General features: G+C 36.4%; 1 protein-coding gene and 1 long non-coding RNA gene across 5 annotated transcripts in view; both read right to left on the bottom strand.

Annotated features, from left to right (window-relative positions):
• LOC106043098 (uncharacterized) overlaps nucleotides 1-22496 on the bottom strand; it is a 139629-nt gene that overhangs the window by 23505 nt on the left and 93628 nt on the right. For 3 of the 4 annotated variants that reach the window (XR_010834635.1, XR_010834637.1, XR_010834638.1), the window contains exons 6-7: nucleotides 20498-20647; nucleotides 12326-12412 (exon numbers count right to left, since the gene is read on the bottom strand). This is a non-coding gene — a long non-coding RNA (uncharacterized lncRNA). Of the gene's footprint in view, nucleotides 1-12325; nucleotides 12413-20493; nucleotides 20648-22496 lie in introns of all 4 variants that reach the window. The other variant, XR_010834636.1, reaches the window with a different exon arrangement.
• On the bottom strand, nucleotides 3626-7044 carry LOC106043093 (leukotriene B4 receptor 1-like). Its single transcript, XM_013192389.3, has one exon. It carries the CDS (start codon nucleotides 6842-6844, stop codon nucleotides 5837-5839), a length of 1008 nt encoding a protein of 335 aa, XP_013047843.1. The 5' UTR covers nucleotides 6845-7044; the 3' UTR covers nucleotides 3626-5836.

Below are 22496 nucleotides of genomic sequence, written 5' to 3'. Positions count from 1 at the left end.
TTTTGTTGAAAATAAGTTGTTTTCAATATTTTTTTTCAAAATAGTATTTTTTGAGGAAATTGTATTCTGTCAAAAATTCTCAGGCAACTTAATTTGTTCGATGCTTAACATAAATAAATGTAGGCTTGGGTTCCTGAAAGAGTAAGAGAAGAAACAACTCGATCACTCAGAAATGAATGGGACTTGGATGTTTAATATACTGTTGTGCTTTCTGTGAGCCTTTCTGCCTCAAAGACTTGAGTTGCAAAATATGGTTCATAACTGAAACAATGGGCAAAGTACCTAACTAGTTCTTTCAGTGACTTTATGAGTATTGAAATTAGCCCCAACTTTCAAAACGAGAGCCACATGGTGGCAGGAGAGAACAAGGGTTGTAAGAAGATTACTGTGACAAATGCTTCCTTCAGTTTCAACTACGTAATACTTCTCTGTTCTACAGCACCACTGAAGGTTCATGGCTATATTTTAAAATCAAATGGACATAAACGTAATTCATTAGTTACAATGTTTTAAAAATGGCCACAGCTTTGAATTTTCCAATATTACTCACTGAACTCAATAGGGAATTCTACAGTGAATGTTAATATTGCAATAACAGCTTAAGTTATATAGTACAGTTAGGATATGAAACCTGCAAGATGTTTGTAGATTGTCTGTATTGCATCCCCTTATCATAATATGAGGTGTCTAAGACTAGAAGTGATTTTCTGATAGCTCTTTTCCTATTGCTACTCTTCTGGTGGCATACCTAGCATGTTACTGAGTGATACAACTGGCCAGAAATGGTAGTTCAAATTCATAATTCTCTGAAAGAAATATTTAGCCCTTCAATTTTTCATGTAATGTTATGTTGTGAACATGTCTGCTATTCAAATAAATAAAAATCTAGAACTTTCACTTTAAGTTCTACTAAGGACAGTCCAAACTACTAATCCTCTGGTTTAAGACCATCTAGGCATATTACTTCATGGACATCCATAATTAAAATACCTTAACGTTTCTGGATATCTCAATGAAGTTAACACAATTATCTAGCTAATTGCCAATGGTAACAGTGATGTATTTAGTTGTAAGCTTTGTTAGTATTTACATAACTGCAGCCCAAACTGGGGTGTGACCAGTCACTTTTCCAATCAAGATGCAGTTCAGGCAGCTGACTTCTATTAAATTAAGAATATTGTAAATTTTGCAGTTCTGGAAGAGTATAATCTTACTAATTCTTAGAGAGTCGTGACTGTTTAATCTATACTGGAAGACCTTAGAGTATCCTTTGCATTAATTCTATCACTTAAATCACTTAAACTTTGCATATTCCATAAAAATAACTTTCTTTTAGTCTGAATCTTTAATTTATTTTAACCTAAATGAATAGAGTTAAAAATATTGAATTCTTACTAAAAACCACAGCACGACTTTTAAAATAACTGATTTAAGGCAAAAAAAGACATGAAGTAATCAAACAGGATATGGAGTCTATTATCTCTAAACCTATCAGTACAAGAATTCTTAGTACTTTTCTTAGCAATAGTGTTGTAAAGTTTCTGAAATCTTAGAGGCCATCATTGCAGCCCTGGTCACACCCAAATCTTCATGCTAACAGGAGCAGCATAAGCTACTCATTCCCTCAGAAGACAGGGTTATGACTTCAAACTGTATTTTATTGGGATATTTTTCTTTAACCTATTAACAAACAGTGGAGCTCAAACAGGAATTTTCTGATAATGCACAATTTTGGTGATTAATTGAACTGACAAACATTTACGAAAACCTGAAACTGCCTTACAATGTTTATTTCAATTCCTTCTCTATTCTTGCTGTGCACTCTTGAACTTCTCAATTTCATTCTAAGACCATATGCTTTTTTATAATCCAAATTGACTTATTTCTCTTGTTCTCCTACTCCAATCAATTATAAACCTTCACTTATTCTTTCCCCCTTCCTCATACATGCAGGAAAAGTAGTCCTACAAGAGCTGTAGGATATAAAGCCAGAGAAAAACTTCACCACTGTTAATATTCTCTAATTCTGTATCTTCTAAAGTATTTACTATTGATCAGACAGTTTCTTGAATGTGAGAACATTTGCACACCTATGTAGTCTCCATGCCATCTGTTAGCTTCCAGGTTCCTTAATTCCTTTCACTCCAGACCTGTATACACTTCCTTCTCTTTTAGTCCTGTTAATAGTAATCCTAACAGAGATCCATAACTGCACTCTCATCTGTCTTTCAGATGTCTCTTAACTTTTGCTCTACTTCTTTCTTCCCAGTCAGTGTTCTGCCGATTTCATTAAAGAAACAATTTTGTTTCTTTAGTACAATGCAGTTGCCTGATTTCTACCTGAATACAAGGATCTTTGATTTCTTGTGTCACCTCTTAAATTGAGTTGCCTCTGAATATCCACAAAGCTCCACTGTTTTAATGCAGGCCTCTATAACTATTTTACCATAATGCTTAGAAAAAGACTTTTGATGTCAGCAGGCAATAAAAGTAAGACCTGTTAGACTGATATTTTCCTTTGCTATTTTTTTTACCCTTATTGTATATTGGCTATGCATGAATTAAAAATGCTTCACTGTCTCCTTCAATTCTGCTAATACATAATGAATTCCCTTTATGCAGCACAATCCTACTGCAGTATAAGTAATAAATTCCTGCTGCATACCCATGGAATGTTTACACCAATTTTCAGGCTGGGTAAGACTTTCAAGTTAGAGATTAATGTTAAAAGATTATTAATTTTGACAAACAAATGAGAAACTCAAAGCATCTGGAATCTTTTTGTGCCTCCCAGCACACAATGTTCTGAGCAGTGTTGCATTGATTCCACATAATGTTCCCTGTACCTCAGGGTAATTTGAGGTGATTTGACTCAGGTGACTGAAGTGGCCCTCTCTTAGCACAGCCTTCCCCCTTGCTGTGTCATGAGAAATAGCTGGACGCTGAAACCACAGAGACAGACTTCATAAACACAGAATTGGGAAGTAAGAAAACAATGAGGAACTCAAGTGAGATGAAACCTCATTTTTCACAGATGGAACCAGAACTGTCTGAGTATTGCAAGATTTTACCAGTACTCCAGCTATACTTGGAGACTACTCCAAGTCACTGCTTTGAACTATCTTAAGCAATCAAGGAAAGCATTTTCTATCAAGCTTCCAATATAATCCTCAGCATTGATATGTAATGTAGTTGACAGGAGTCATGAGGTATCACTATCATAAGATGCAGTGTTTCAGACCAAATCTATGCCAGGTCTTAGGGTTTGGCTGGGATTCAGTGTTTTAGGAGACAAGAATATCCAATGTCTGCTGACCGAATGGGCCTGTTGGAATCCCTGTAGTTCTGTGATAGCGCGTGTTAGTATAGATGGAGTGATAAATGTTGCTGCATTGACAGGCCTGTTGTGTATCTGTTAAAGAAAGAAGCAGTCAGCCAGGTCATCACCTTATACATCTACATCGACTCGTGGATCTAGTTACAGCATTCTATTTAGAACTGTCTTACCTAATCATCTCCCTAGAATGCATTTACTGATCTGGGGATGTTATTTGTTCCCTTTTTAAGATTTACAGATGCTGTGGAGGATGCAACTTGAGCAATAAAGTTCACTTGTGTGAGTGACAAGTAAAAAAAAAAAGAACAAACAAACAAAAAAACAACCACCCTAACCCATTATTCCATACCCTATGATTAAAAAAACAAGCCCACAGCAGTAGATAGTGTTGTGATCTCCTTTTAGTTTGTCCTGGGTAAGGCATAGTTGGCATAAGGCATTTAACATGCAGTGAATGCTCCTGGAAGGCTTATTTAAGAGGAAATGGCACCAAAAGAAATGACTTCATTCATGAGATAGACGATGCACACACACAAATGACTAAAGGGTTTAGCCTGTTTCCTAAGACTGATGATAGCTAGATGTAGGACAGAGTGACAGAAAATTCCAGTCAAGTAGCTTGTACTGAAGCTTGTCTGGGCCTTTTCCCATCTCTAAGTTGCAAAGTGCTTGGTTTCTCGTGGCCTAGGACTCTAGCTCAGTTACATTATTTGTGTGCTTATTACCTCTCTATCGGTTCGGTGCTATTATGGAATAACGAGTGACTGTTATTTCAAGAACATATTGGGAAATACAGCTTTGCTTTTTTTATACAGTAGTTAACTAAAGTTATTGTTTTTATTGTGAGATACTGTTACTTTGCTGTTAGCATATTAAATATAGCAATTAAGGAGTCATTATTAGGGTGAAAAAGTAGTGAGTGGGTGGGGTATAGTTCTAAGGGATTTCATCTGCTTCTTACTCTGCTGTAAACAAGGTCTTGCTAAGGTTTTCTTTCCTTTTACCTCAGTAAAGGAGCCCTATTGATGAGAAGTCCTCTGTGGTGTGGTTTCATAACAAGCAGGAATAACAAATACTTATGCAAAATTTCAAGAAATATTCTAATATTACCAGGTAAGGATTTTTACTTCCCTGTCTTTATTCTAGTTTACAAACTGAAGTAATACAACTCAAATATCCTTGGTTGTTATGTAATCAGTTCTTGAAAATGAAGTTCTAGTTAGTCTCTTGTATTTTCTTTGTAAATATGAGTTACAATAGCTATCAGCAACTGTTCAAAACACAATGTACAGGATGTTACAATAATAATATAGTAAGTCTTAGTAATCAGTAGTTATATTCATCTTATTACAAATCATTGATTTAAAAATAAGCAAAAGTAAGTATAAAAATGTCAAGCATGATTGAAATTTTTTAAAAAAAAAAGCACACACAAAAAACCAATAAAGCTTCAAAAGCAAACACTTGGTGCCATGCATTTTTTTCACAGGGAGTTTGCATGCATTCACAAAACTAAAACAAGTTCCTTGCAAGCCCTAAGTTTTTTGTTTCTTAAAAGCGAAATACACTATTCTAGAAGAGAAGACAAAATAATGCTTTTATGCGCAAGATGAAATTCTTAAGATATTAGGCACTTTGTACTGCTCCCATAACTTTCTCACAGGTTACAAAAATATCAAGGATCTCTACTTCCCTTCCCCTGGGATCTGATCCAATTCATCCATAATTTAATAGACATCTTGGGAGCTTAACTAAATCAGACTTTTTGAGGTTACTCACAGTATGTATATTTGATATATCAGTAGTTTCCACTAACATATGCAATATATTTGAAATCAAATATAGCATGAGGTCTCTATTTGTCATAAACCACAGAATTCTTGTACCTTTTTCTGAAAAGGCATGTCACATTTCATATTTTACTTAAGATGCATTAGCATAAGATACTTCAGTAAATGAGTTTGTGTAAACAACCCTTGTTATTCTCAAATCTAAACAAAGTCCTGAATAAAAAGTTTTGTTTTCCATCTACAAAAAAGTTTTTATGTATTGTAAATATTCTTAAAATCCATTCATATCCATATTAAGAATCTAAGCATGCTCATTTAGAACTTTGGATTATATTTATGGATTTTTTGAGCATTTCAAATCTTCTTCCAGACAAACTTTTTAAGTTTTAAATTTCCAAATCTTGTTTTCCACATAAATGCCTTTTCTAGAAATCACAAATAGTTGTAATGGAAAATAAAAATTTTGTATTCCTTATACTTTAAGCTTCTATCCATCTTGCTTCTCAGCACCGGTGAAACTGATTTTGAGACGTGGATACCAGGTTAGGAACCAAACAAGGTTGTCACTGCCAATTCTTTTGTAACACACACAACCTGAATTGTCTCTAGCATCCCCTGGACTACCTGGAAAACAAAACTGACTACTAGGTGAAAGGACTACTGAATGAATGCCCCAGAAACCCATTGCTCACGAAGTCTATGCTCTTTGTTAGAGATTCTCTGTGCCTGCTGTAATAGTTTCTTGCTTGGTTACAGAAGAAATCTTTTTCTTGTCTTCCTCTGTTACAGTCTGACTCAACTGTTCAAACAGCTTTGATATCTTGGCAAATCTCAGGTGATTCTGGAATTTTCGTGCAGCAAAAGCATAAAGTAGAGGGTTAATACAGCTACTGATAAATACAAGTGCTCCGGAGACGTACTCTCCTTTGTCTATAATTTTTTCCAGTGCCGAATATATTTCATTAGAGTCTTCTATCTGAACTGAAATAATATCTAGGATGTTAAAGAGATGATGTGGGAACCAGCATAAAAAGAATGCCACCACTATGCTGGTAATGAGCCTTTCTGATCGCTGCTTTGATTGGTAAGTCATTTGTCTTATTCTTTTTGCAACACACACATAGCAAGTGCATATAATTAAAAAAGGAACTACAAAACCTGCAAGAGTCTCCAGCAAAAGATATGACACTTTCTGTCCAGTAGTAGAGTAGTTGCGACATGTGCACTGTAGTCCACCGTTGATTTCATCTGTCTCTTGGAATGGAATAATAGTAACGCCAAAAGCAATGGACAGGAACCAAATGAGGAACATGATTACAAAAATATTTTCTTTTGTTTTGTACCTTTGCATTGTGAAAGGGTAAAACACAGCCATTAGTCTCTCCAAGCTCAGTGCTGTAATTAGAAATATACTAGCATACATGCTGCAGTAAATCATGAAGACCAGTATTTTGCAGAACACGATTCCAAAAACCCATGAGTCAGCAAAGGAGTAAATCCAGATTGGCAAAGTGATCAGTATGAGGATATCTGCAATGGCCAGGTTCAAGATCAGCAGGACTGAAGGAGTTACTTGCTTCATTTTTGTACAAACAGTCCAGATGACAATGCAATTTCCAGGGGTCCCAATAATAAATGACAAGCTCAGTATCATGCAGACTACCAACTTCACAGCATTCCATGTCAAGTCGGTGCTGACTTCCTCAGCTTCACTCATTCCAGAAATTTTTCAGTTCTTTTCAGGTGCTAATATCCTTGGCGCTTTGCACTCTGAAAGTTTTGATTCTGAAACTGTCAGCAAACAACTTGAGAGAAACTTCCCTAACTGATATTCTGTAGACTTGTATGGCATGTGACCTCACATCCTAATGCTCACAAACGTCTGACCGCATGTGTTCCTCCTGTTTAGGAAAACAGTATGTCTTTTTGCATGCAGAGCACAAATAAAAATAGTGTTGTCCCTGACTTTGCTCTTAATTATACATGCATCACAGCAGATTTTAAAGCATGGAGGTGGTCTTTCAAAAGTCTCCCTATTTTAAGAAGCCTGCTACTTGGTTAAAGCTACTGGTCTAACCAACAGCTATGAGGAGGAAAAAATTGTCCTTTTGCTACTTTACTTTTGTTTCTGTGAATATGTCAACATTCTATTTTAAGACAAAAAGACTGAAGGGTGGCAGATAAACCAAAAATGTGCATTAAATGTTTGACATGAAATAGCATTTTAGAGCATGAAACATTATTATACCGTCTACCTTCATGTAATCATTTTTTTTTTTTAATTCAGCAGAAAACAGTTGATCTTGATCATGCTTTGGAAGTACGCTGACATAGAGGAAATCAGCTTTTGTAGTGAGATTGTACATGTACAATGAAGTGGGACGGAGCTGTAATTCTAATCATAGAATCATTAAGGTTGGAAAAGACCTTCATGATCATCTGGTCCAACCATCACCCTACTACCAATGTCACTCAGTGCTCTGGGAAAATGCAGTTCTTTAGCTAAACAACCACCACCAGAATAGTCTGGGTGTAATGTTAGGAGGAAATGGTCTGTGTCTCAGAAAATATATGATTAGGTTGTCCTACTGCGCCAGCAATGGGCTATGACTTTATCTCCTAGGAAACTCGGTAGTTAGTGCAGTATTCAAATCCTGTGTGAATCAAAAGTTCTTAAAAATAAATAAATAAATAAATAAATCTTTGTCTGGCCACAGATTATGGAAATACTGTCTTACTCGAGTGTCAGAACATCTTATTTTTAAGTCTGGTTCCAAATAATTAAAGGAGGAACCAAAACAGCAGCACCAACAAAAATGGGCAAGAGTCACAGAAGTGAAACTAGAAGAGTATTTTATGTAAAATAAGCACAGAAAAAATGAAGTATGCATAGCACAATCTATTAAATTTTAAATTGTGATACAGATTATTTCATTAAATGTTGAGGTAGATTTTTACAAACCTGGCAAATGTAGTGCATAACATTAAGAAGTATCTTCCAAAATGGGAAAAGGATTGCAACACCTCCTCCCAACCCCAAATCGGCTTAGCTGTTTTTGATCTCGTAAGAGTATAATGAGATCAACTGCAAATCCAGAATAACTCCACTGAAGTCAAGAATATTTTTTTCAAAACGCTCTTTGTGTAATTGATATTTTAATTTGGGTTTCATCATATGATTCCAGTTCCTTTAATTTTTTTACTGCATGTAGTACCAATTGGGTAGGGGAAAACCCAAATCAATTGTGTATATTCTAAAGGGAATTTCTGAAAATCCACTAATAAAAGGAAGTGGTGGGCAGTGTCTCTTCTTCTAATGAAATCACCTTCGTACACATTCTTTGGGGGGGCTTTTTATTTACTTATTGCCAGTGGTATATCCAGATTGAAATACATTGCAGATACTTAAAAAAAAAAAAATCAAGGAGAGTTGCTCAGTACCTCTGTAAGATTTTCTTCTTCAAAACTTTACTTTTGGTGGCAAAAAGCAATTGTCTATAAAAATAGGTTGTATCAGAATCGGTATAGTTCTAATCCAGTGACATATGGATCTGGTTGTACTTTGAAGCACCTGTCCTTATATTTTTCAGAAACATATTTCCCCCACTTCAGTTGAAGCTTGCTTGCCAGATGGTCTCTGCCTCAGGCTGTATCTTTCATTTAAAAAAGAAACCAGATGAATCTCAGCATTGCAGGAATAGCGTGGGATTTCTCTTTCCAAACAGATCCCAGACAGGTGTTGAAATGCTGAGATTGCCTGAGTAACATTCTGAAGACAGGCTTATAGATTTAATAATAAAGGTATTGGAGATAACATTAGCATTAGCTAAGGACCGTGTTTTTGAAGCGCTCTATGTGGTTGTTGGGTCACTACAAAAAGTTCAGACTCATTTTAGGACATCTTTAATGATCTCTAAAAGTGACTGCTATTTGTTGAATTTACCTTAGTAGGACACAAACTTTATAGGAAATTTAACAGGTATTTCCATTAGCAATGTAGTATGTTCAATAACATGCTGAACACAACAGTGATTAAACAAGTCAGTATCTCAGTCATCCTAGTGACCAAGTGTGGTAGAGTTTTTAATGTATAAACATGCCCCTGGACTTCTGCCCTCATAAACACTGGTCTAATTGTATTAACAGTAATGAAGTTAGGCTGCATTTCTGTGTTTAAAAGATAAAAGTCTAAATATGTAAGTTTTGTGTACATGCATATTATATATGCTTTCCATATGTAATGCAATAGTGCAGTCATGAACATGAGAAACTTTCTGTTAAGTGTGTTACCCTTAGATTGGCATATAATTTCTGAAAACATTCAAAAATTGAGAAAGTCTGTGCTATTGCTAAGAAACATTCTGAATTTAATTTGCTGTGGTTTAAGTACAAGGGAGGTGTTTCATTTGCCCACGTTATGTTTCTTCATACACATGAGCTTCCCTCTGGTGGATAGTCTGTAGTTTGCACTACCACTGGGCATTTTTAGACAGCTAATGTGTTTGAGCTGCTACACTGAAATGATAATTGATACTTCCAGCTTTTGCATACTTATACTAAGAATCAGAATTTCACTCCAAGATGCTGAGTCTTTGGGTTAACATCCTCTGCTCTAAGCACATCCACCCTTCCATGCATTAAGATCATGTCTGTAACAATTTACAGAATAGCTGATGCATGGGAAATACATATTATGCATAACTTGTATGAAGAACAGTCCCAAAAATGCTTTTAAAATTCTTTCCAAGTGTCGTCTTCAGAAAGATCCACTGGATGTTTGGCTATAAAGCAATTGCTGGTGAAAGAATAGCAAGTATCACGTTTCTGCTGAGAGGATGGAAACCAATGTCAGCAACCTTGTTTGCCTGATGATTCTGAAGGAAGTTCCTAGTCTAAACCCCTTTGTTCTTCAGCCACTGAAAGAAGATAGCATTTGCAGGATAGATACAGCTGTCCTACAGCAAATGCAGTTCAATGGTGTTATAAATGACAGTGTGAAAGTCACATGACACCTTGATCAGAAAATTATGGGCTACTCCATTCTCTAAGCTAGGGTAAATTGATGTGGTTTGCCAGTGTAAAGTTGATTTACATGTTGCTTTCCTGATTACAGGAGGGTCTCCTATATAAATGGGATCCTATGGTGCGCAGCATGTCTCCACTCTGTAATTACTATAAAGGAAAGTGTAATGCAGGAAAAGACACTTATTAAACATTTCTAGGCTCTTGCAAACAGTGTTTGCAATAGCAGCCCATGATGCAGCAAGTACAAATGAGAACACTCTCAGTGCTTCTTCATCACCAGGCAAAATACCTTAATGAAGAGCTACCTTGGGATCAGCTCCAGAATGTAATGAAAGATGTGTACCTTGCACTATAAATAGAGAATTTGTAACATTCTGTGCTGTGTTGTTAACTGGTCTTCTAATAATGATATTACAAAATAACTCCTACCCAGCTCAGTAGCAAATAACAATGGTTTAATACAACTGGCCAGAGAAAAGAATTCCTGTGCATTGCATTCAGGAAAACTGTTGTAGAGCTCATGATAAGAGGAGTGGTTATAGAGGCACACTGTACGTGCATTCTTACATATTAGTACTTACACATGCTTACATGCTTACATATTAGTACCTTTCTTACTATAACAGAACAATCATGAACAATCTGAATATGTTGCCAGCGATTGTGAAACTATCAGATTAAATGCTGAAATATTATCCTTGTGCAACCAGACATACTAGGCTCATGAGAGTAGAGGCCCTAATTAAGGAGGTAGTGAGGGTCTATATTTATAAGTCTGAATACAAGCAGAAATATGAGTAACAATTATGTAGAGATTTTGGAAAAACTTAGAGTATCTTTTCTCAATATTATGAATGTATATTCTTTAATTTTCTATTTTTCAGAGTACAAGCTCTCAGACAGTAAAAGTATGGTTTTGCTGTACTCAAAGGTAAGACTTTGGTCTGTGTTTACATCAGCAGTCACTAAGCTGCTATGTACGTACAATGTTGCTATCCAAAATCCTTATCTATCTCAGCGTATATAGCACCACAATTGCTACTGAGTAAATCAAATGCAAATGCATTGTTTACACACTCCTCCTTTTATGAGTAATAAATTACCGATAACAAATACTGCTTAGATGACTTGCTACCAAAAGTTACTTGATTTTTCTCTATCTAAATGTACTGTAATTTCTACCTTGTTTGGGGTTTCGTGTAAATGTTGTATTACTGTAACATTCGTGTCTCTGAAATTCAGCAATGCAATTAAAGTCCTCAGATCATCTTAGTTGATTAAAAAAAATGCTGTATTTTGTGCCGTACATGTGCTGCAGCAACAGACGGTAGCTGTTGTTCTGCATGCAGGCTAGGTATATATTATTTCCTACAGCATACTTTTTTGTAAAGGGATCTGTCCATGTAGTTACGTATTTTCAACAGAGGGTGGCACTGAAGAACCATTTATTGTTTCATTGCCTACTACTGCAGATGCGGGGGGTGTAGCCAGTGTCTGTAAACAGGGCAGACAATGTACAAGTTCAAGCCTGAGACCTGTAAAACTAACTGGCATGAAAAGGTTAGATGATTGCAACTTAAATTTCAATACTGTAGATAACATTTTCTAGATAAGCTTCCTAGTTGTTTCTATCTTGCAGATGTTTTTTCTATATATTCTTAAAATTCTAGCTCTTAGTGCTGTTTTGAACTACATGACCATTTCCAATTGTGTAATATGTAACTAACACAAGGTCAGTCCTGCCATGAAAATAACTTGGCATCTTATTTAATTTTCTATGTCTCTGAAGCAACAACCTTGGAAAGTTTAGCAATGATTCAAACAATACTGTCTTTAGTGTAATTTACATTAGCATGTTCCTTGTCTTTTTGAAAAGCAGTCCAAACTGTGTTCTCTCATGTTGTGAAACAACCCTGCTCAGCAGATCTGAACAGCTTAAGAGCTTTAACTCCTTTAATACATTAAGCGTTGAGCCATTACCTCTAGTGTGATACAAAGCCCTGGTTTTGTGGCCTTTTGTCAGGAATCTGGTCAACTGTGCTGAAAGTATAAAGACTGTACTCATTTTATGAGAAACACAATAATTTTCTCCTGCCCTGTAGCAGCTGCCATAGGTGTGTTAGACACTTGTAGAGCAATACGTAAGCCCTAAGTCACTTAGTAATTAACATACCTGGCATGTTGTTCTGCACGGCCAGAGAGAAGCTAGCGCATTGTACTGTGCTACTGTTCAGAATGATCTTGTCCAAGAATTCTTATTCTGAAATAAAAAGCAGCAAGGATTGATTCTGAGATGCTACACACAGCTACAGTTACAGCTATTTACTAAGCTTACACATCATATATTGAATGGAAAACATGTAAAATATGCCATGTTTAGGCACTGGCAACTTGCTATCATTCTGCAATGTTATCTGTTGCCCCTATAGGACTTTCATTTAATATTAGAAATGTCTGTGAATAACGATGGCTTTTCCAGTGTTTTCACTGGCAGAAAGTGCTGGCGTGCTGGCACTTATAATAAAACTATTCACTTAGAGTTATGATCAGTAGAACAAAGGGGATTTTCTTGGTTAAAAATCTAATTATTCATAGATTTTAATAGAATGTAAGGCTCTATTAGACTCCAAAGTCATCTGACCTCATATTTGACTTTAGCCTAATAACATGATCTGGATTTAGGCATGCGTATTATGTTCTAGTGTTGAGTTAGATCAAAAAGTCCTTTTAGCCCAGTGCTTTTTCTCGGACAGCAGCAAAAAGGAGGTACGCAGGGAAGCCTCTAAGAACAAGCCAAATTTGACTATACTTGTCCCACACTCTCTTGCTTTTAGCTGATTAGAGCTGAGAAATTTCCTGAACCACATATGGTTTTTGTGCATTTAAAAGCTTTGTGGTCAACTCCTCTGTAGACTTGCAAAGTCTATGCTTGAACTCGTGTACTTTTAGCATCAACAACACACAGCAGCAAGAAGTTCTGCAGCTTTTATACACTGTGTGAAGAATAACCTCCTTTTATTTGCTAGTCTCCTGTTAGCTTCATCTGGTTTCCCACATCTGTATGTCAGAAGAAATAGCCAATAGCTGATCCCATTCATCCTCTCTATAGCCCTTATTTGATTGAACCCCCAAATCTACCATTTCTTACTTCCAGACTGAAGCATTCTTTCATACACAATGAAGTCCTATATAGAAACCATTCCATACTTTTCATTGTCTCTGTTGCTTTCCTCCCTTAATCCAGGTGTTTTATATTCCCTTTGAAACAGGTGAACAGACTAGTTCTGAAATGTAAGAGTTTAGCAGACTGAACTGCAGTGTGTAGAAGGAGAATGAGAGAAACCAAGCTATGCAGGAGTCCCAGATCCCTCTTCTCAACCCTGCTGATTTCACCGTTACTGTGTAAAAAGGAATCTAGTTTGGCTGTCTATACTTAAACTGTCAACATTTTTTTTTCTTTTTTTTCCTTTTTTTTTTTTTAATTTGCATTTAGTTTAGTTCATGGGAATCTCAGACATGATCACTGTCTTTTTGTTTTTCCCCTCAGTGCCAGTCTGTACTCCAGCATTTAGAAGACTTCATTCCAAAGGTCACTGTCATTCTTTCTTCAATTACTCCAGATGCTCCATGGTCATAGAGGTCCTGGTGCGATACAATTACCTTGTCATCTGTAAACCATTGACTGTCCCCTGTCTAGTAGATCTTTGTACCTTGCTTTGCTGTGTGTCCTAGTCTGTACTTAAACCAGTAAAGGTCAAATATTGTTTGAATATGCCGTTATTCTGCACTGCATGAAAGATGCTTTTAATTTTGTATGCTAGTTTTCTTGTCAGCTTTGTGTTTTGAGTCATGCCTGTGTAGGATTCATTTAGTCCTCAATGGTATTGAACAGTACCTCTTTAAAATCTGCTTTTTTTTCCCCCCACAGCAACTTACATGTGACTACTTTTATCATGATTGCTGTTTTCCTGTCTTTTGAGTAGCTACGTATTTACCACATTTTGTGGTATCTGACCGCATCATTGCTCAAACTATTGCTACAGCTCTGCTGCATTGGTTCCCCTCTGTATTAGCTGGATGTACTTCATACTGGTATAGCGAAATATCCCCATACAGAGTTCTGGTCCTTGGCATGTTTTGAGGTCTGTTACTGAGTGAACAACAGAGCACATTATAGGGAAACCACGGCTACGGCTCTTGCTAGACTCAAAGCTCTGGCTCAGGGGAGTTGTCCCCCATCGGCTCCCATTTGCAATTTAAATTGCAGATCACAGATCCAGTCAGAAACATCCAAGTTCTAGTCCTCAGATTCAAGTTTTGAACAATGTTAGGCTGAATTCCTAGTTTAGCAGATTGGCTAGGCTATCGCTGATAATAATGTAATCCTATATTCTATACAAGGTTACACAGACATCAAGAAATTGACTCTCCAAAGAAAATAAAAACAGAAGTTAAACAAACATTTGAACAGAACTAAAATTTTGAAAATTGATAACCCGTGTTATCTGAGAACAGTCATCTTCTGTGAGCACAGAAGAAAAAAATCAGTACTGTTTAGCAGCTTGCCATAATGAGGTAATATCTAAGACAGGAAGGTAGAAGCTTTGAGAGAATTGTTTTCCCCAGCTAATCAAGGCATCTTTGCAGCCTGCAAACACAGCAAAGCTTTTTTCACAAGCTATGCTAGGATGAGGCTCAAGTAGAAGAGTTCACATTCCCTCATAATGCTATATCTTTTAACAGGAAATCATGAGGCCAACTTATCTGCCACATGAAAGCTCAGATACTTTTTGCTTTCAGTAGAAAAATTGTTTTTATGTCACGTGATAGCAGTATTCATTTTCTACCACTTCTTCAGCTTGTAATTTGAATTCTCTGGCTTCTTCGCTTTCAGCTGCCAAACACTGATAGCCAAATGACTTCCACCATACCATGAAGAAACTCTTTGGAGTGTTTGTTATTCTAGTAACATATTTAAAACCTAGCATGGTAGCAACATTTAAAGCATCTCAAGCTGTTTATAGCATATTCGTTAAAACGTTGTCCTAGCACATCTATTTTCTCAAAGTCCTATGACAAGGCAGTCTTTGGCAAGCTTCTCCTTTCTTTCTAACATGTCCACAAATAGCTCTAAAATATAATTTGAAGCTTAAAACATGACAGGTTAGTTCACTGACCCCTGCTCAAAATGCACTTCATTCACTGTTAATCCCCCCTAAAAGGGGGATTAAATGTAATGGTGGAATTTTATTAAAATTGTCTGCTATTGCAGTCATTTGAAGTTTCAGACGCTGAACAGCCCTGTAAAACTCAAGCTTGAAATTGGAATCGTGCATTATTGGCTATAATCTTTCCTACATTGAGGGGATTGGTGGGAAGAGAGGATGTTAATCTGAGGATGGACCAGCATTGTGATGTGAAGTATCAGCACTTTGGCTTCCAAGGTTTATGCATATAGAGCATTCCATGATAGAAGTTTAACCTATGTTTGTGTTTGATGCTAACCCCTGTGACCAAAAATCCTGAGATGTGAAGTTTTCATGGAACAGGAGACTGTAAGATTGGGTCATTTTTTATTCTTCGATCATTGATCTTGACCATTTCATTAAGAGAACTATCAAGATAATTGTCCTGATCTAATTTTGATGCTACTTATGGTCTGAGCAGAAGGATTAGAATAACCTTCCCCAGTCCCTCCAACCTTAATTTTCCTATGATTTTATTTTTTGCAATGACACAGACAAAGCCTGTCACACAATGCTACTCACGATGCTGCTGATTAAACCAGTTTCCCATGATTAATCATTCCCAATTGCCTCTGTCCCTCTGTCCAGAAGGGAACTATGTTCTTACAAGAATCACCAGGCAATACTTTTTAACTTAGCATGCCCAAGGGATGGGAGAGCAAGTGTCTGTGCATAATTTAGATGCATTTGTAGGTTGTTTATCTCCTGGGAAAGTGGCATCAGCCAAACATAACAGACATTTATTTTTACAGGCACTGATAGTCCAAACTCAGATCTGAACAGCTCATTTTGTTATTCCTGTTAGTTTTGTTTGTTTTAACATTACTTAAACAACCTTGGTAAAATCTGGATCTTTTTAATTTGGTTCCTAACTGTAGTCATTTTTCCTACTCATATCTTATTTTAATGTGATAATCTGGATTTAAAGAATAGGAAATAAGTAGGTAGTCTATACACCATGCATCTCATATCTAAAACTGTTTTATAGATGCATCTTTTAGTGGTAGTATATGTCTTTCAGACCCAAATAGCTGTAATATAGAATAAAGAGGAAAAGAGACCTTTAAAACAGCTCTTAAAATCTGTTACAAAATACCCTCTTCAGTACATTTTTAAAATACCCACTAAAGAGGAACTCTCGAACTGTTTCCTAGAGGAAAAATTGAAGTCTCAACAAATGTGATCAGTCAGATGTTTTTCCATCCTTCACTGGTTGTACAATTTAGCACTGAAAATGAGTAAATGAAACCTTAATGAGATCAGATAAAAACCAGCATGTCCCTCAGTAAGTTACTAAATGACTAATGGACACCAGTTTCAATTCTTCTGGATACACTTGTGCTCCAGAAGTGGATTCACTTCTGTCAGGAGTCAGTTGGATGTAATAGTAGCAGTGTTTTTTCTTCTTAGAAGTAACTTTAAGCTAGCAAATTTCCTATGCCCTGTATTTCTTAGCAACTTCCATGACTCCCAGATGAACTGGGACACTAAACAATGTGTGACACTGGATGGGATTGCTTATTAAATAGAAGAACAATGGTCCCTAAGCCTTTTCATTATGTGTGTGCTAGAACCTTAAATGCTCCTGTTTGACTCATGCCACGTGACAAAAAAGATTTCTTTTGCTTTCTTTGGCAGGTATGTCACTATGCCCTAGCCATTCTTACAGTCTTAAAAGACATGCTAGCCTTTAAATAGCAGCATGCTGAACTTCTGCTTTGTCTTTTTCCAAATCCTCACTTCATCTGAAAAGTATCTTGCCTGCAGATCAAAACCACCTTGTTAAACTTTTTAGCTTTTTACCTCAGAGCACAAAGTTTCTCTGCACAGCAAAAAATGTCAGGCTGTATCGTTCATGCAACATGTGCTGGGAAGTTGCTGAAACTTATGAGAACTTGTGCAAGACATAAGCTGTCCCTGAGGGTTCAACCTACTCAGTTTTCATCACAACATAGATCATATTTAAACTTTTTCTCATATATTCCTCCTACACTTAGCTGTACCTCCAATTTCAAAATTCTACAGTGGTTCAATCTGAAGCAACAACTTTGAGTAAATCTCACGTAAAACTCCCAGTATCTTAAGTCCCAGCATTCTTGCTAAGAATTTCTCACTTGTTGATTCTAACAAAATTCTCTTTGACTCAGCAAGTATTTTACCATTCAGCATCTTTGGGTTTCTTTTGCTGTCTTGACTGGAATGAAGAACTTAGCAACTGAAGGACTGAATTGTAAAAGTCATCCACACTTTATGATGGAGTGAACGTATTCTATGGATTTATTGGATCTTAGCAAATTTTAAAAATCATTTAAATCATTAAATGGGTGTTTTTGTAGAAAGTATAATCTCTAGGTCCTGTCAGAGTACTAACATCTCATAGCCTGTAGCACTGAAAGATTCAAAGACCAAGAAGGTGGGCATGCATTATGCGTCTGTATTGTAAAACTATTTTATAGATATGGTTTTCCAGGACAGTAAATTCTTGGTGGTCCCAAAGGCGAGTGAAATCAGATTAGAATACAAGCCTAGTTTTTGTTTGTGTTGTTGTTGTTTTTAAACTGGTGTGTGTGTGTTCCCCCAAGCGTTTACTAGAAGTAGAAGTTCTGAAGTTCTTTGGTTTCACTGGTACATACAAGTCTGCAAATATTAATTTTCATTACTGCTAAAATTTAGTAAGGAAACTTGTTGATTAGAACACCAAAAAATGATCTGTTTCTTGCACTTCACCTGATATGATGGCATAGATCTGCAGATCTCTCCATAACTGGTACACAAATCAACAATATTTATTTTTCTTCCTAAAGAAAACATACTGTGTGATTCTAAATATGGAGAATGAGTATTTCAAGTTAAAATGTTTCTATTTTAAATTTATTTTTTGAGTAGAACTACTGTTTAAGAGTACCTGCTACACTGGGCCAAACACTAGGGTTAGATTGGGAAATCCAAAAATCAACCTTAAAAGTGGAAGACGAGTATAATAGGACTAGATTACAGAATGTATTAATCAAGTTCTCTACCACCTTCTACTTAAAACTTCAAATTGTTTATAACTTTTCCAGATCAGTAACATATAGTCCATTCAGTCCTAAATAATTTGTGTTGTTACAGACATAATGACGGAATTACTACTGACACGATCATGCTGTTTTTTTCCCTGCTTAAGAGGAATGTTGGCTTATTTTATATACAACTTCTCAAACTTATTTTCCCTGGTCTGTGCATGTCCTTACACTGTCTATATTGCAGGCTGCTCAGAACTTGAGATCATTGCAGGCTTATTAGTCATTAGGTGCTCACAACTTACTGTGAAGCTTGATTATGTGGATCATTTACAAGCAGTAAATGATTCGCTTTAGCAAAACTTGAGCCAAAAGAACAATATGATCTCCTTTATACAGATTAAATTCTTGAAGATAGGAGAGATGACAGTGACAGGATCTATTAATTGCAGATATCCTACCATGGCAGATGGTTAGGCTCTCATGTTCTAGATCGATATCCATGTAAGCCTGCATTGTGCACCTGCACTGTCCAATTGCCCCCTGCCCTTCTTTCAGGCCCTGTTCTGCACCATAAACAAACTCAGCTTGAAGGAGACTGAGGAACTGACCTCAGGTCTTGTTTTCTGTCCTGATGCTAGCGAGAAGCAGCATGGGGAACAATACAGAAGTGAATGTGAAGTGCTGAGGAAGCAGGAGAAAGGAGAAGGAAGGGAAAGTAACTTTGCAGCCTGGGTTCAAATGCATGTCAGACTGTTATGGGACTATGTGTCTGTGCTTATATTTACAGCTTGAGTTTAAAAAGTGTTGTATTTAGTTGGGAGGGGGCTTTCTAAAATGCATGAACCTAACAATGGATTAAAAAAAAAATCTTTGTTAAAGGTAAGAAACCAGTATCTTCTCCAGGCAGATGAGAAATGGAACCCTCCTCTGGCAGATTTAACAAAAAAGGGCTATGAATTGAACTGAATGTCTGAGATATTTATGGGATCTTGTAGATGTAAAGTTCTATTCTGAAGAAATGTTATTTAAAAACCCTGTGTTACTATAATAATAATAATAATAATAATAATAATAATAATAATAATAATAATAAATTAACACAGGGGCAGCCTCTTTCCAGTGCACACTGAGCTCTTCGGAAAATATATGTTTATGACTGTCCCCCATTCAGGTCAGCTGCAACATGTATTATTACAGGTCAGTCACACCTGTGCTAAAAGCAGAATACATTGTACAGGTATGACTGATTTCAACTAGACGTCAAAGTATTCTTGAGAAGGAAAGGATTAAGCTTGCTTTTTTACCTCCTGAGCTGAGCTTTAAGGGCTGATATTTGTCTAAAGTAAAAGACAATTATTTTGCTCCACAGACAGTGAAGAAAGAGCATATCAGTGTTGTGTAATGCTATTTTTTGCGCTGCTTTTTCAAAATAAAGTCACATTTAAACAAGGGTGAGGATTCCTACCAATGCTGAAAAAATTAGGAGGGTAAATCTTGTGCCAAGAAGCACTGGAAAACTTTGTACTACAGAGAGTATTACTGGGGGAAAAATCCTTGGCAGCTTCTTGAAAAAAACACACAGCATATGTATTCTCTAATGAAACTTAAAGTTGAACATGTGTGCTGTTCCAAAATTGAACTTTATGGAATATAACTGCTTGTGGCAAACTAATGCAAAATTTACCATCCTAATCTTCGTATGTTCCTTACACTGGTGTAAATGTTAGGTTTTATCAATGCATAGGCTTGTGTAGGTTTCAGGCCTCACTTCTCAATAGTGATCTCGATTCCTTCCTGGCCTTAGGCATGAATTCAGATTGCGCATATGAATATAACTAATTTAAAGCTGAATACCTGGTCAGGTGTGTGATGTTTGCGGGGCACTGAAAAAGAAATGTCACAGATCATATTACAATATTTTCCAAAGACAAAGAAAATTTTTGGGAATTCAGGAAGAGATGTCACAGTGATGTCTGCAGGAAAAAAATGAACAGATGTTGTTTGTACATTCAATAACAAGGAATATGATTAAAATAATTGCTATAAATCAAAATATTGTTTGTTTATGTATGTGATAATAGGCATCTTACTCACTACATCTTTTATCTTCTTTCTTGTCTAAGAGGCTTCCGCAAGTGTCTATGTTCCACTACTCTCATTTTCATCAAGGTTAGATTCTGGATCTTGGGGTAATTCTTATTGTTGAAAATCTTGTGAGGCAGTAGAGATTAAAATAGCAAGTTTCTGAAAGATATGAATGGTGAAGATTGTGTTAACATATTCTGAATTTGGTAAATCCCCGAATGAAAAACAGTAACAATGGGGCAATTACTGCATGGGCCTCTGCCTACAGTGCAGACCTGTGCCAATACTTTGGTTGTCATCACATCTTTCTTTTAAACTTGCCTCAGCTGTGAAACATGTATCGCTACTACAAACAGCAGTGCTTAATCAGTAGACAGTATATGATACAGTTGCTTACTATATTAAACGTTTGTTTCACATACTGCTTTTTCTCCTGTTGTGCATTATCCTTATTTGCTAAGAATGCACATCTTTGGGACAAAGCTGCTTTTCTAGTGGTGTGTCTAGCTCAGCACAATCATGTTTGGGGATATTTGAGCCAATACAAACACTACTTAAATGGCAAGGATCGGAGGCAAACAGAGAATTCTGTTCAACCAAATAAAAGATGTTTAAGCAAATACTAGATTTCTGGAAAGGATCATTTCTTTTAAATAACAAGTCTGCGTACTCATGTCTAATTCATGGTTTTTGTCAAGTTGCCAGTGCAAGCCCTCAAGGAGTCTTAAACAAAGATAAAGCTACTGATACTCTAATTTCTGCTGTTCAATATAGTTTAGTTCTGATGCTTGTTTGGAAAGAAGTAAAGAATATTTACCTAGGATACTGATTATACACATGAAAAAAAATTCTCTACAATGGTAACAAAGTGGACTTTTTAGTGTTTTTTTTTTCTTCTCATATATAAGCATGAAAAAGGCACAGTACTGCTTTCATCAGTAGTTTCAACTGTAACAAATTCCTTTTTCTTGTCCAGATCGTTTTTGATATGAAACACATGAAGGGAAGTAGCACATAGCATTGTACCTTTTATAGAAATAAGCATGCTGGCATTTTACTGGCAGTTTCAGACTTGTAGTTGGTTCTGCTATTTCTTGGATTTTCCCTGGATGATGACAAGTAGAATTCGGTCAAGAGGATGTACATGATCATGGTCCTGAACTGACGGTAATCTGTAAATGCCCTGCTGTCAAGTCATTCTTTGTAGAGACAGAGCTGGATTGCCTTCCTAACAGCACACTACTTGGAAATACATCATATTGAGTTGGTTATTTGCAGAGCATCAACTGGAAAGCAATGCCAAGGGGCTCCACAGTATCATGGTTCCTCTTGTTTCTCAGTGCAAATGGTACCAGACACTCAATAAGAAAACAGAAATTTGCTGTTAATATTTAAACAGCCTTACAAAGGCAAAGAGCTTAGTTTACTTTGTTTTCCAGTATGAATAGTCCTGATCTCCCAAAAGGAGGCAACAAAAGAAAGAACTAACATACATGACTTGATTCATCAGCTGAAAGACTTATCTAAAGAACCAGGGCTTGCACAGCAGAAGGAATAGGAATTATGTGCTTAGCAGGCTTTACTTGGAGAAGAATAAGAGTAAAAGGTGTTTATGAAGAGTGAAGATATTCCCAACTGTCAGAACAGTGCAGAGGTTCATAACAGAAATATTAAGATTGGTCTGAACTGAGTATGGAAATGTGTGTGTGATATCATGAGAAGAAATAATAAAGTAAAGGTTACAAAAATGACACACATTTGATAACCAAAGACATAAATAACAGCAAACTGGCAAACACTGAGGAATGTGGTGTTTACATCTGTAAAGACCAAAAGGCCTACGTGCTCAGAGGCCTACAGCAGAAATGACTTACCAGCAGAAAAGCTACCCCCGGTAAAAGGAAGATGGTAGAAAGATAGTAGAAAAGTAAGTCATATGTGCCATTCCTCTTTCGGTTAGCTCAGCAATGAAAAGGATAATTCATAAAGACATTTTAAAAGAAAGAAA

The sequence above is a fragment of the Anser cygnoides genome, chromosome 12 (assembly GCF_040182565.1).
Source record: "Anser cygnoides isolate HZ-2024a breed goose chromosome 12, Taihu_goose_T2T_genome, whole genome shotgun sequence".
Taxonomy (NCBI): Eukaryota; Metazoa; Chordata; class Aves; order Anseriformes; family Anatidae; genus Anser; species Anser cygnoides.
Note: the sequence above shows the minus strand (reverse complement) of the source record. Positions and strands in the feature narration are given on the sequence as shown.

Bases quoted from the DNA above. Each gene is read 5' to 3' on its own strand.
- LOC106043093 (XM_013192389.3), bottom strand. From the start codon at position 6,844: ATGAGTGAAGCTGAGGAAGTCAGCACCGACTTGACATGGAATGCTGTG.